Genomic DNA, 12,446 nt, shown 5'->3' on the forward strand with positions numbered 1-12,446 from the left:
ACTTTTATTCCATTATTGTAACCACCCAGACAATTTAATGCTGAGTCTGAGGCTCCTCATCCTCGTTCTTCTGATGCCGGCCTTGGTGCCCGGCTCTAGCCTCTTCCTCTTCATCAGAGATGAGACCTTGCAGCTCAAAAGCTTCTGCGTCGTGGATTTGCCGCGCCTCGGATGGTGACCGTGCGTGACCGTTCGCGCGGGAGGGCTTGGGGTGTGCACCGTCTTCAGCATCGATGTCATCATTGGGCTGCGCTTTGGCGGATTCGGGCCATGCGTGGACGGCGTAGATGTGGAGGAGGATGTTCACGACTGGACGGGATTAGATAACATTCCGAAGCCAGATTTAGGGGTTACTCACAGAGGAAGAGAATAAAGGCGATACTGAACAGAATCAGAATGTAGGAGACGTGAGTAATCCCAGCGTCCTCCAAAAGCTGCATTTGCTCCTCGGTGGCGCCCATGAAAAGGAATCCGGAAGCGTACAGAAGCTAAATAGTCGTTAGTGGTAACGCAAGAAAAAGTACAGCGGGAAGGAGACGTACGAAAGGCGGCAGGTATTGGAAGCTGTTGGGATTAGTACCATCCACACTGAGAGTGCTGCGATCCCCCAGCACGAACACAATTTCAATGATTCTCGTAGCTCCAGCAGCCATGAGCGTGTAGCCAAAGAACGAGTGAATCATAGTGCTGACCATCGAGTGCTGAGGGTGACTAGACATGGCATAACCAGTCAACATAATAACGATACCAGGGATAATGTTCCGCTTGGGCCCGCCGTTGCGCTTCCTGCTCAGCCAGACACCCAGCAGACCAGCGCACCACCAGACAATTCCCATGGTGGTGTGCTGCAGGTCGTTATGCACCCACGGACCTCCCCAGCGGTGTTCAGTGAAGGTGTTGACACATCCCCATGCGGCGATAACGAGCGAGTCGAAGAACTCCTGGCTGCGGCCGGTGCGGCGCAACCAGTACTGACCAGCAAGGAGGAGGAGGGTCAACAAGATTCCGTAGGCGATGAAAGCGCTTCCCATGATGAAATGCGCCAGACACTGCCCCATGTGGTCATCCCGACAGAAGCCCAGGGCAGTGATTCCACCAAAGAGCATCTGAGCCCAGCTGACAACCGGCATCGCCTTTCCGAGTATTCCATGCAGAATGACAATAAACCGACGGATCCGGCCGTGGATCCCCTTGGACAGGTGCAGCTTCAGGTAGACACCCAACACGACCTGCGCGATAAGCTGGATCATCAGGATATTCGCGAACGGAGCGTGGACGTTCTTGGCGAATTGGCGACCTTTATGAGCGTGTCCGAGGAAGTAGGCCAGGACGGCGATGATCGTTCCGACGACTTGGAGGGGGACATGCCAGCGAGAGCGAGTGATCTAGTTGATTAGTATGATATCCCTCAGGAAAAATCCACGATAGCCAGGAACATACCCCCAGAACCATTCCCAGCGGAAAGATAATACCAAATGCGAGACCCATAAGAATCATGTGAGTCCATAATGTCGAGTCCTGTCACTGTCAGTCCATATTCCCCAAATCCAAACAGAAAAAACGGCGACGTACAATAGGGTCTTCGGAAACGGCGCTGCCTTCAGGGACCTGTTCGTGGCCGCCATGCGCGAGAACGGACGGGACGAGGAAGAAGAGCGCGGCCAACACTCCTCCACCCCGGAGTTGGAGTGGATTTGGTATCGTCATCGCGGTAGAATATGGTCGAGATAAATAACCCGAGAAGAAGTGGTGAAAAAGAGGGGAGTTGAAGGAGGGAAAAGAGAAATAGAAGACGACGACGCTTTGGATTACGGGGATGGAAAAGGGCCAATGGGATTGGACGGATGCTCTGGCCACAACGACGCCGATAAAGTGGATATACTTGACAGAATAGGAGATTATCTTTTTTTATATATGGTTAGAGGAGTAAATAATAGTAAGAATAATTGTAATAGGAGAATTAGTGGCCAAAAAGAATGAGTTTTTCTAAATTCCAGAAAGCCGTTGATACACCACTCGGCCTCACGTTAATTAGTATTACTATTCACTTTTGTATGTCTCTTTCGTCCATCTTAGAGAACAATGTCTTATGATTGAATACCCCCCGTTCTATTGGCCCAGTAAGAATCGATTCTATTCATATCTCAGATCATCACAGCCCACTTTTTACTTGTACTCCTCTCCGACCCCGTCCTCCGACTCCGACTCCGTTCTATACAAGCACGCCACCACCGAACTACCACCAACAACCACAACCAGATAACCAATCCTCTCGAACCATCATAACCAACCATACCAGATAACCAATCAACATGCTCTCCTCACCAAACCAACCCCAACCCTCCCAACACGACTCTCCCCATCTCACGTCATCCGAAAACGGCCAGAATCCTTCCCCGGAACAGCTCCAGCGGGAAAGGAAGGTGGTATGTTCCTCGCATTTTGCGCGTATCTAGGTACAATTTTAATCTGATAATGAATAGAAAACCCTTCAAGCATCCATCGATGATCTCCAATCCCAAACACAGCAACTCGAGGGGGAGATTGCGGAGGTTAAAGCTAAGCTAAAGTATGCCTGTCTCCAATCCCCAGCCCGTATGTGTATGCTAATAGCACCAGGAATGACCCTTCAATCACGGTAAAGCGCCACATCCGTCTTCTCCACGACTACAATGAAATCAAGGATGTCGCCCAGGGATTAATGGGGTTGATCGCCGAGGCGCGTGGAGTGAGACAGATTGAGGTGCAAAGGGAGTTTGGGGCTGGTGAGAAGGATTGACCGGCGTAGATATACCGTGCACGATGTTTAGGATTGATTTTACGAGGCGTTATGGATACCAAATTCAAAAAGCAATGTTCAAGTTCTATCTCAGCAAACTTTTATTATGTACTTGCCATCATGCCAAACGTTCAAGTCTAAATACATTAAGCCATGCAGCTAGAAAACACCTCCTATCAGCCAAAATTAGCAATATAAATTATATCAAAGAGATCAGTTGTCGTCACACAACAGATTAAGTCGTCAACACATTAGAGCGGAGGATGCTGAGAGGAGAAAGGAGGGATTAGAAGGTATAGATCGAAGTAGTGGTGAGGAGGAATGAAATAATGAAGGGAGATTATTGAGCCTTTCCGAGACTCTGCATGTTCACCAGCTCGAAGTACCGTCCCTCGAGGCGGAGCAGTTCGTGGTGTGAGCCGCTCTCGACGATCTTGCCCTGGTCGAACACGTAGATGATGTCGGCCTTTTGGATCGTGCTCAGACGGTGAGCCACGGCGATGGTGGTACGTCCGCGAGCGGCGGCATCCAGAGCGGCCTGCACGACCTTCTCCGATTCAGAGTCCAGGGCTGATGTAGCCTCGTCAAGAAGGAGAATCTTTGGGTTCCGGAGGAGTGCGCGGGCAATGGCAATTCGTTGCTTCTGTCCACCTGACAACATGCCACCTTTGTTACCAACGACAGTGTTGAAGCCCTCACTATGATTTCGTTAGCGTTAAATCAGGAAAAATAGGTTATAAAGGAGAACTTACGGAAGAGACATGATAAAGTCGTAAATGTTGGCGTCCTTGCATGTCTTGATCAAATCCTCTTCCGAGACATCATCCTTATCAGACCCAAGCAGAATGTTCTCCTTGATCGTTCCTTGGTACAGCGTGGGTTCTTGGCTGACAAGCGACAAGAAGTTGCGGTACGAGTTCACATTGAGCTCCGTAATGTCCTTGCCATCCACAAGGACACTACCGGCAAGCGCATCATAGAAGCGTTCCAGAAGAGCAATCGTAGTACTCTTGCCGCATCCACTGGGGCCGACAAGTGCAATGTACTGGCCAGGCTTGACGCTCAAGTTCAAGCCCCGGAGAACAGGTTGCTCGCCACGAGTCGGGTACCGGAAGTGCACATCACGGAACTCAACTTCGCCTTTGATCGATTCGATCTTCTCGCCCTCCTCAGACCAGGTGTCGATGGCGGGCTTCCGGTCGAACAGTATCCTGAACTCTGCAGCAGCATTTTTCGCCTTGCCCATGTCTGGCGCGAACGAGAAGATCGTTCCGGCAGACTGCGCACCGAAAAGGATTTCTGCAAAGCAAACGAAGAAGTGGAAGATGTCGTATTCACCCTTACCCAAAAGAGTACCACCATACCAGAAACCAAGTGCAACGCAGAAGAAAACCAAGGCCTGGGAAGCAGCATAGAGAACAGATGACTTCAGGATGGAGACCAAGCTCTTCTGGCCTTGCTCCTCAAGCTGTCCGTGATACTGTTCCCAAACATCCTTTTCCCGAGTAAGAGAAGCCACTGTACGGATGGCAGATGTCGCCTCACACGCATAGTTGGCGGACGATTCATAAGCCTTCTTGGATCGGTTTTGGAATCGAGCAAGCATGTAAAACCGGAGGAATCCACAGGACAGCAAAACCGGAACCACCGAAATACACACAAGGGCCAGCTTCCAACCAAGAGACAATGAGATAATGATAGCCGCTCCAAGTGTCGTAGTCGTCATCAAAATCGTTCCGAGGGTCGCACCACTAATTCCAGACAGGTGATTCGTTTCCGTAGAGAGGAAAGACGTCAGAGCACCAGTACTGTTCTCTTCTCGGTCGAAAAAGGTAATATCCTGGCGGAGAATTGCCCGGAATGCCTTGCTTCTGGCCCGACAGATTAATCGCTCGGAGCAGACAGCAAACGCCGTTCCCTGAGTCGAAAAGTTGATGAACTGAGCGATGCCAACCACAAAGAACATCAACGACCAGAAGTTCGCATCGTGTCGGATCTGGTCGGACATGCTCAAAGGCTTGGAGAGCGAACTGATTGCCTTGGCATAAAGCACAGCCTGGGTCGGTTGGCCGCCACCAGAAAGAACAGAAAAGACCAGGCCGATAAACATATACAAGAGCTCGGGCTTGTTGAATCCAGCAATGAATTTAATCAATGCCCATAGAGAGTACTTCTTCTGGGTTTCGGGTGGCATTTGCGAAAGGACGACACTCGAAATAGATTGCTTGGTATCCGTTCGTTCAAGGGGCTGATCGGTCTTTTCGTTCATCGAACCCGAGGCACTCGTGGCAGTTTTGATGCGAGCAACTTCTTCGGCGGCGACTTGCTTCTCGTCGATTTCCCCTTCAACTTCCATGGCATCCGCGTCCTTCTCCTCGTTGATACGTTGCGCCTCCACAAGGCTGCGGTAGGGGCCTTCGCGATCGACGAGCATGTCGTGAGTGCCCTGTTCGGCAATCTGACCATCGACGAAGACAACGATGTTGTGGGCTGATTTGATCGTAGACAAGCGGTGTGCAATCACGATGGTTGTCCGACCTTCAGCAGCCCTATCAAGCGCTGCTTGCACAACACCTTCCGACTTGGTATCCAATGCAGAAGTTGCTTCATCAAGCAACAGGATCTTCGGGTCACTGACAATGGCACGGGCGATGGCGATACGTTGCTTTTGGCCACCCGAGAGCAGGAATCCCCGCTGGCCAACATTGGTTTCATACCCTTCTGGCAGTGCTGTGACGAAGTCATGAGCGTTGGCCATTCTCGCTGCCTCTTCGACTCGTTCGCGAATTTTTTCTTCGGGCTCCTGCTCGAACTTCGTACCGATAAGGCCGTAACGAATGTTTTGATAGATCGTGGTCCCAAACAGAATAGGCTCCTGACTGACGAGCGAGATTTGTTGGCGCAACCAACGGAGGTTGAGAGTTTGAATGTCATCGCCATCCAAAAGTACAGTACCGCCAACAGGAAGGTAAAAGCGCTCAACAAGGCCGACCACAGTACTTTTTCCAGACCCCGAAGGGCCAACCAAGGCCGTGGTCTTTCCAGCAGGCATGCTCAGCGAGACGCCATCCATAATCGTGACCTCCGGGCGCGAGGGGTAAATGTGTTTGACATCCTGGAACTCGATGTTTCCTTCAAAGTGCTCGAGCGTTTTCCCTTCGTCAGAGAAAGGGTCCAATGGGGAGTGGCGGTCGATAGTATTGTAGATCTTGGCAGATGCGGCTAGAGCATTGGTGAAGGCTTGACCGTGTGGACCAACGTTTCCCAAACTGAACGAACCGATCAAGATGGCCATCAAGATTGTCAAGACATGGCCTACATCCATATCGCCGGCGACCAGGAAGCGGGAGCCCATCCAGAAACCAAGACCGTAATTCATAAACATGATTCCAAACATGGCACCGATCATAATACCGACTATGATTTTCACTTTGATGCCCCATTTCTCTCCTTCGGCCAGATGCGCTTCGTATTGCTTGGCCAACTTGTCCTGGGTGCCAAATGCGGTGGCATTTCGAACGGAGCTGATCACTTCCTCCGCGACAGTTCCACCTGCACCGTAGCTGCCCAGGGCTTGTTTGCTAAACCGGATGATGAATCGCGAGCTGCCTCCCATGATCAGAACAATCGCAACGATGGTACATGTGCAAATTCCGGCCAATTTGGGACCCTTGATATAGGCGACGATGAAACCCGTGACGAAGGTAGCGATTGCGGTCAAGGTCAACCCGACTTTTTCGGAGATACCTTCCTGGACCAGGTTTGTGTCTGCTGTAATGCGAGTGGTCACTTCACCGGCACCCAGGCGATCGAAATAGGCCATGTTTTGTCTCAGGATGGCCTCAAGATAGTGTTCACGGATCTTTTGCGTGACATGCTCGCCAGTGTAGATGAATCCAACGGTGCAGATGTAGACCGTGACAAATTCACCGATACCGAGGTACACAAAGTATAAAACGTTGGTCGTTAGTTGGTCGTAGAATTGGTCGTATGGAATAGTTCCCAGAGTGATACTTTGGAAGGCCGTGGCTAGCGAACCGAATAGAATCTGAGAGCGTGCACTAATCAGCATTGATAATTCCCAACCAATTGAGGTATTGATTACTCACCGTGAACAGGGGTAACGCCGCACCAGCTGCAATAGAGCAGATAGCGCTCACGATCATAATCACGATGTCCCATTTGGAAGCATATCGAAAGAGGGTGACAAATGATGCCTTCACCTCCGGTCCATCAAGCTGGTCCTTCAAAATCTGTTTCTCGTGTTCCGGCAGGTGAGCATATAAGGCATCTGAATCGGATGAATCGGCCACCGGAGTCGACTTCGCTTCTTGTTCTTTGCCTGCATGCTGCCCGATTGTTGTACTGGAGGCGTGCGAGGGAGTCTGTCGCTGCGTCGAGACCACGGGGCCATCCCCCACGGCCTTTTCCAGGGCTTTCGAACCGTCACCTGGTTGTGCCATATTGTCCGGAGGGTTGTTGAAGCAAGAGCTTCAATGACAATATGGTGAGGTTATACGGTAAATGTTGCCGACGTGATCCTCACACCATGTAACGTATGACTTGCAGAGTGAAAGAAAAGAAGATGACAGTAAAAAATAACGAGATAAAAAGGGGACTCGAGAATATCGCGTCGTCAACAGCAGAGATATTGTTCTTGCCAAACGACGTCAGTCCCAGCCGGTTATGGAAATATTGATCGTGACGAACAAAGAGAACGAACTAGGGCCGGTCCTTGGATTGGACGATCAGGAACCAGTCCACTCTGAGTTGTAAGAATAATAGTTGACTATGAATGGACTCTCCAGCGAGAGAAACGACGGGCATGGGGCCTTTTTTGAGGTCCTCGTGGGCCACCGAGAGCTTACTTTTTTAGTTACGACTTTACGCCTTTTGCGGGACTGTCCGTGTTCTGTGCATAATTCTGGCCCGGCGGTCGGGGGTCCGGTTTTCCGATGAAAGTTTTTTTTTTAATGCAGTGACAATGCTTCGCCCTATCAGCCAATCGGAGGGGCTTTTTTAGACCGACTTTGCTGGTTATGATGGTTTTGCCCGTGGTATGTGATATGGACAAAGAATCAAGTACCCTATGATAACACTGCTAGTAACATCTCTTCTGAAAGCCCCTTTATGCTGGATATTAAGGAGCTTCTGGAATTGTATAGTGGAGATGGTGGCCCTCTTAGTGTAGACCCGATGGATGCTGGGGTACTCCGTAGATTGTTATGGAGCCGCCACAGATAAACCGCGAAATACGCCAGGAATACGGAATACGAAACGTCAAAATTATCTCTGTCCATATCTTGCATAACTTTATACGCTATCGTTCACATGGCCTATGAGTCAAAATGAATGTATAACTATCGTGTGGCATATGATCGCCATTACAACGATCACGGAGTTTAGAAATATTTCCTTATTTCCTTCTTATCTCCTTATTTTACTTGTACTCTGGAGTACTCGTTCATACTTGTACAACCAATCTGATAGATAGACCTACTATCTCGGGTATCAAAGTGCACAGCGAGAACGAAAACGAGCAAATCGCGAACGGCTGCGGCACATCGCTTGCAAACGAGCCAGTTAGGATCCAAGATAATCACCCGCCAGTTATGAGTTGCTTCGGACTCTCGATAGGGCAAAGATCGAATCCTTTGATTTGCTGTTCTGAATTGTATCTCACTGTACAGAGTACATTCTGTAGTAAAACATGGTGACGGGGTTCGGAGGGGGAGCATTCTGTCCTGCACGTGCTCTGTGAACACCGCCATTTGACGCTATATAAGAACTTTTTATTTACGATATTTGGTCCCGGTTTGCCGATCTGACCATTTACGAGTATAAGAGCACAAAAGAACCGAGGTGTGTAATGCACATGGACGCGCAGTTTATACGTGTATACTTTAATCAATACGGATAGACACCTGACCATATACGTTTTTGAAGATAATTTATCGGGACTGAATGTGGTTGTGTCAGAGGGATTCGTATTCCTGAGAAACGCTGTATATGCCTGAATCTACAGGTGTAAATCCCGCAGTCTCAGTCACCCGCAGATACGTTTGCAACGCGTAGGCGCATACATCTCTATGCAAATAATTTTGACATGAAGCCCTAAGCAGTGTTTTGCTATGTACTTAATCGAAGCGAACATTGAGTCTTCTGCTATAGAAATAAATCGGACTGCAAATGAATATGAGACAACGGCATATTTCCATTGAAAGAAGAGGTACTCTTACCATGCCTAGACACTCCACGGCACCCTGGTATAAGAGATAAAGTTTCGATTTATCCGGAGACCATAGTCTACGCTTCGGTTTGAACTCGTAGGGCTCGGGATAAACTTTGGGGCCCGCGTTATATTAATTCAGATTCTAATTCGGATCGAGTGCGTGGGTCAAGAATAGTAGACTCGGCCACGCTGTCAATTGTGGCAGCACCATGCCTAAATCAGCCACAGGGACAGCCTCCCTGAGGACTAATACAGACATCTGCATCAAAGACTGAATCTACTTAGACTACTCAGCCTAACTTCCTTGTGTAGATATATATATTCATCACCATCCATCAAAGCTTTCGGCGAAAAAAAAAAAAAAAAAAAAAAACCGATCTAACATATTGGATCACAAGTTACATCCGTTATTCGTTGACAGATTATGAATTCGCATTTAAAAGCTCTATCACTCGATCCCGGGGGTGTCCTGCTCGATTGGAACCCCCCATAGCATCACTGGACAGATGCCATCTCTCACTCGACCAGGTATGTGAGGTAAGTTATGCGTACTTAGTACTCAGGAATGCAAATCTGAAAATATATCAACAATTCAGCGTCGTGATCGGCGTCAAGGCCTCATTTGTCAAGGGGAGCCTTGAACAGGCGCCAGAGTCGTTGACTGTGAATGAGCAATTGGCGCAGATTATTCAAGAGTTGAAGGGCTCCAACCCGGACCTGCAAGTCTATGTCATGTCGAACATCAGTCGAGTATGCCGCAAGTCCGAGCTTGAACACACCACTAACAGGAACAGGGGCATTTTCAAGTCGTGCAGAATATGAATCTGCCTTGGGTCACTGTTCAGCGCGGTTTTTGCGTCCGGACATGTTGGCATGCAAAAGCCTGATTTGTGCTTCTTCGAGCATGTTATTGATGAAACCGGATGCCGTCCCAATCAAGTGGTCATGGTCGATGACCAGGCTGAGAATATCTGTGCCGCGCGATCCTTTGGAATTCATGGTCTTGTGGTCGACAAGAATTCAGTTGGCATCATTTGCCAAACATTGCAGAATTTGTTCCAAGGCCCGCTTGCAAGGGCCGAGGTGTACATAAAAGCCAACGCTGGAAACCACCGTAGCGTTGTCGAAGGCCAGGACATCACTCTGAAGGATAATTTCGCTCAGTTATTCATCTGGGGAATCACCGGGGATGCGAACCTTGTTGACCTCAAGTGGCCGTCTACTGCTCAGGTCAATGGCCACTGGAAGAACACAAAGCTCTCTACACAAGCCAATGTTAATAGCGGTTTATGGAACTATTTCTGTGAGGACCCCATTTTTACGACCAAGGAGTTCCCCGCCGACGCAGACACCACATCCATGGCTTATTTGTCTCTTCCGGAGAGCTATCTCTCGAAACTAACCAACGTAAATTTGGTTCTGGACAAAAATGGCATCAAACCAAAGTCCGGATGGAATTATGCAGACTTTTGCGACGATAGACCCCGAACAACCCCCGAAGTCTGCATCAACATGCTTAGGGTCTTCTACCGCTTCGGCCGCGGCAACGATCCCCGTATCAAGACGAAAGACTGGGCGGTTCAGTGTCTCAAGAACCAAGCCTGTCTCTATGGAAATCGGGTCTATACTACGCCCGAGACCTTTCTCTAGTTCACAGCTCAGCTGTACATGGAATGTGGCGCGAATGGGCTGAAAGACCGGCCCAATATCATCCGGGAGGCGCTCCTCGAGCGAATCAACGTTCTCACACACCCGGTATCCCTTGCGCTGCGTGTCTTGGCTTGTCAAGTGATTGGTCTGCCTCCAGTTGTTTACCGACAAGACTTGAAGCTGCTCCTGTCTTTGCAGAAGGACGGAGGGTTTCCGGCCGGTCACTTTTGCTGCATGGGTAGGACAGGAGTCCGCATTGGCAATCGGGGATTGACGACGGCTCTAGTAATCAAGATCCTACGTCATGAGGAACAAAATCCTTGGATTTCTTCTGCGAGGCCGAAGCTTTAGACCCATGCTTCGTATTTCAGCTGATCATGGTCAGTTTTGTTTGTCCTCTGCGCGTTTTTAGCAAAGAACAAAGAGACTTGTATAATCAAATTATGCTTATCCACTGAGCTACATGGCGTGTCAAGAATACTAGAGCCCTGCACAGAGTCCTTTGTCTCCCGATGATCAGCAAACGCCCGAGTCAGGGTTCGTGATGCACACGAACAAAGAGAGGAACTCTGGATGCTTGCTTAGCTGAAGACACGTCTCTCCCCTTGAGCCACCACTTTAGTTGAATCGTTCGCATACATAGTACAGAATAGTCATGGACGGATCAAATACAAGACCATACCGCTCAACAGTAGATACAATCTGGTCTGGTCAAAGCAGAAGCCATGAAGAGACTGCCGAAAAAAGACCTCATTCTAACCGCAGTCATCGGCTGCTTCTTTGACATTAGTCAATATCTAGCCCAATACATCGCCAAATCCTCCAACCGGAACTGTAACTAACTAGTTAACTAGTTAACTAGGGCGGAGAATACATGCCTAACATTACAGGTGTCAATCTCGTATCTGCCCCAGACACGAATCACCTGACCCCCGAAGCGAACCCACCAAGCCCTGCCCGCACAAAAATCACCGCCCGTCAAAGAGTCGACAACCTCACTTATCGCCAGACCATACCTTTTCAGCTCGCCGTCGCGACAAGTCTTCAAGATGCCGGTTAGTACCCTTTTTGCTATGAGAAATTCTATTTGCCCTTATTTGGCATATTTTATCTGTGATTTTCGTCCAGGGGAAAAGTTGCTAACTAAAATATCCGTATAGAGCCACAAGAGTTTCCGCACCAAGCAGAAGCTTGCTAAAGCCCAGCGCCAGAACCGTCCCATCCCTCAGTGGATTCGTTTGAGGACCGGCAACACCATCAAGTAAATACCCCCTGACCTCGAAAATACCTGAGTCGATTCCGTTTGGCGATTTTCAGGAGCGACGACAACAAGTTTTTTTTTTCTTTTTTTTTGCTCCTCACCACGACCGATATTGAAAACAAGCAGAGACAAAAGGCAGAAGGCTAACGATCCTCTTCTCATAGCTACAACGCCAAGCGGAGGCACTGGCGCAAGACCCGTCTCGGTCTGTAAATTCGTCGATATCTCACCCTCCTCCTTTCCACCCGACCGAGATGCCTGTTTCCGTTCGATCATGACGCCGCAAATGTGTTCCTCCTGAAAGAATAAAAAAAAGAGCGAAAAAAGTTCAAGATGACTGGTTGTTGATGGCTAGCTCGACAAAATGTTAATTTACGTCTATGGGCTCGGCTTGTTACGCGCCGACTATGGTTACTGGTTCGAATTGAAAGAATTATCCATCTACTTCTAGCCTCGACAAGTTCAAACTTTTTCGTTTCTCAATTCGTGATCTCGTCTTGTTTCCCGCGCGCGATCTGGACTAT

The 12,446-nt window shown here is 49.1% G+C and overlaps 5 protein-coding genes across 5 annotated transcripts; 3 read left to right on the top strand and 2 right to left on the bottom strand.

Annotated features, from left to right (window-relative positions):
• Positions 1 to 34: 34 nt before the first annotated feature.
• ASPGLDRAFT_32933 (Ytp1 family protein) lies at positions 35 to 1,707 on the bottom strand (the record flags this gene model as incomplete). Its single annotated transcript, XM_022544238.1, has 5 exons — positions 35 to 309; positions 359 to 488; positions 543 to 1,385; positions 1,441 to 1,518; positions 1,573 to 1,707. The coding sequence occupies 5 exons, from the start codon at positions 1,705 to 1,707 to the stop codon at positions 35 to 37; spliced, it is 1,461 nt and encodes a 486-aa protein (XP_022403894.1).
• Positions 1,708 to 2,312: 605 nt separating this feature from the next.
• On the top strand, positions 2,313 to 2,779 carry ASPGLDRAFT_23240 (SWI5/SAE3 family protein; the record flags this gene model as incomplete). Its single annotated transcript, XM_022543259.1, has 3 exons — positions 2,313 to 2,426; positions 2,484 to 2,569; positions 2,620 to 2,779. The coding sequence occupies 3 exons, from the start codon at positions 2,313 to 2,315 to the stop codon at positions 2,777 to 2,779; spliced, it is 360 nt and encodes a 119-aa protein (XP_022403895.1).
• Positions 2,780 to 3,119: 340 nt separating this feature from the next.
• mdr1 (ABC multidrug transporter Mdr1) lies at positions 3,120 to 7,242 on the bottom strand (the record flags this gene model as incomplete). Its single annotated transcript, XM_022548777.1, has 3 exons — positions 3,120 to 3,477; positions 3,532 to 6,827; positions 6,889 to 7,242. The coding sequence occupies 3 exons, from the start codon at positions 7,240 to 7,242 to the stop codon at positions 3,120 to 3,122; spliced, it is 4,008 nt and encodes a 1,335-aa protein (XP_022403896.1).
• Positions 7,243 to 9,884: 2,642 nt separating this feature from the next.
• ASPGLDRAFT_23242 (uncharacterized protein) lies at positions 9,885 to 10,661 on the top strand (the record flags this gene model as incomplete). The annotated part of the gene is made up of 1 exon (XM_022543260.1): positions 9,885 to 10,661. One exon carries the CDS (start codon positions 9,885 to 9,887, stop codon positions 10,659 to 10,661), a length of 777 nt encoding a protein of 258 aa, XP_022403897.1.
• A 1,049-nt stretch (positions 10,662 to 11,710) lies between these two features.
• ASPGLDRAFT_64458 (60S ribosomal protein eL39) lies at positions 11,711 to 12,135 on the top strand (the record flags this gene model as incomplete). Its single annotated transcript, XM_022548778.1, has 3 exons — positions 11,711 to 11,716; positions 11,822 to 11,922; positions 12,087 to 12,135. 3 exons carry the CDS (start codon positions 11,711 to 11,713, stop codon positions 12,133 to 12,135), a joined length of 156 nt encoding a protein of 51 aa, XP_022403898.1.
• Between the last annotated feature and the right edge of the window lie 311 nt (positions 12,136 to 12,446).

Source organism: Aspergillus glaucus (assembly GCF_001890805.1).
Source record: "Aspergillus glaucus CBS 516.65 unplaced genomic scaffold ASPGLscaffold_4, whole genome shotgun sequence".
In the NCBI taxonomy this organism is placed as follows: Eukaryota; Fungi; Ascomycota; class Eurotiomycetes; order Eurotiales; family Aspergillaceae; genus Aspergillus; species Aspergillus glaucus.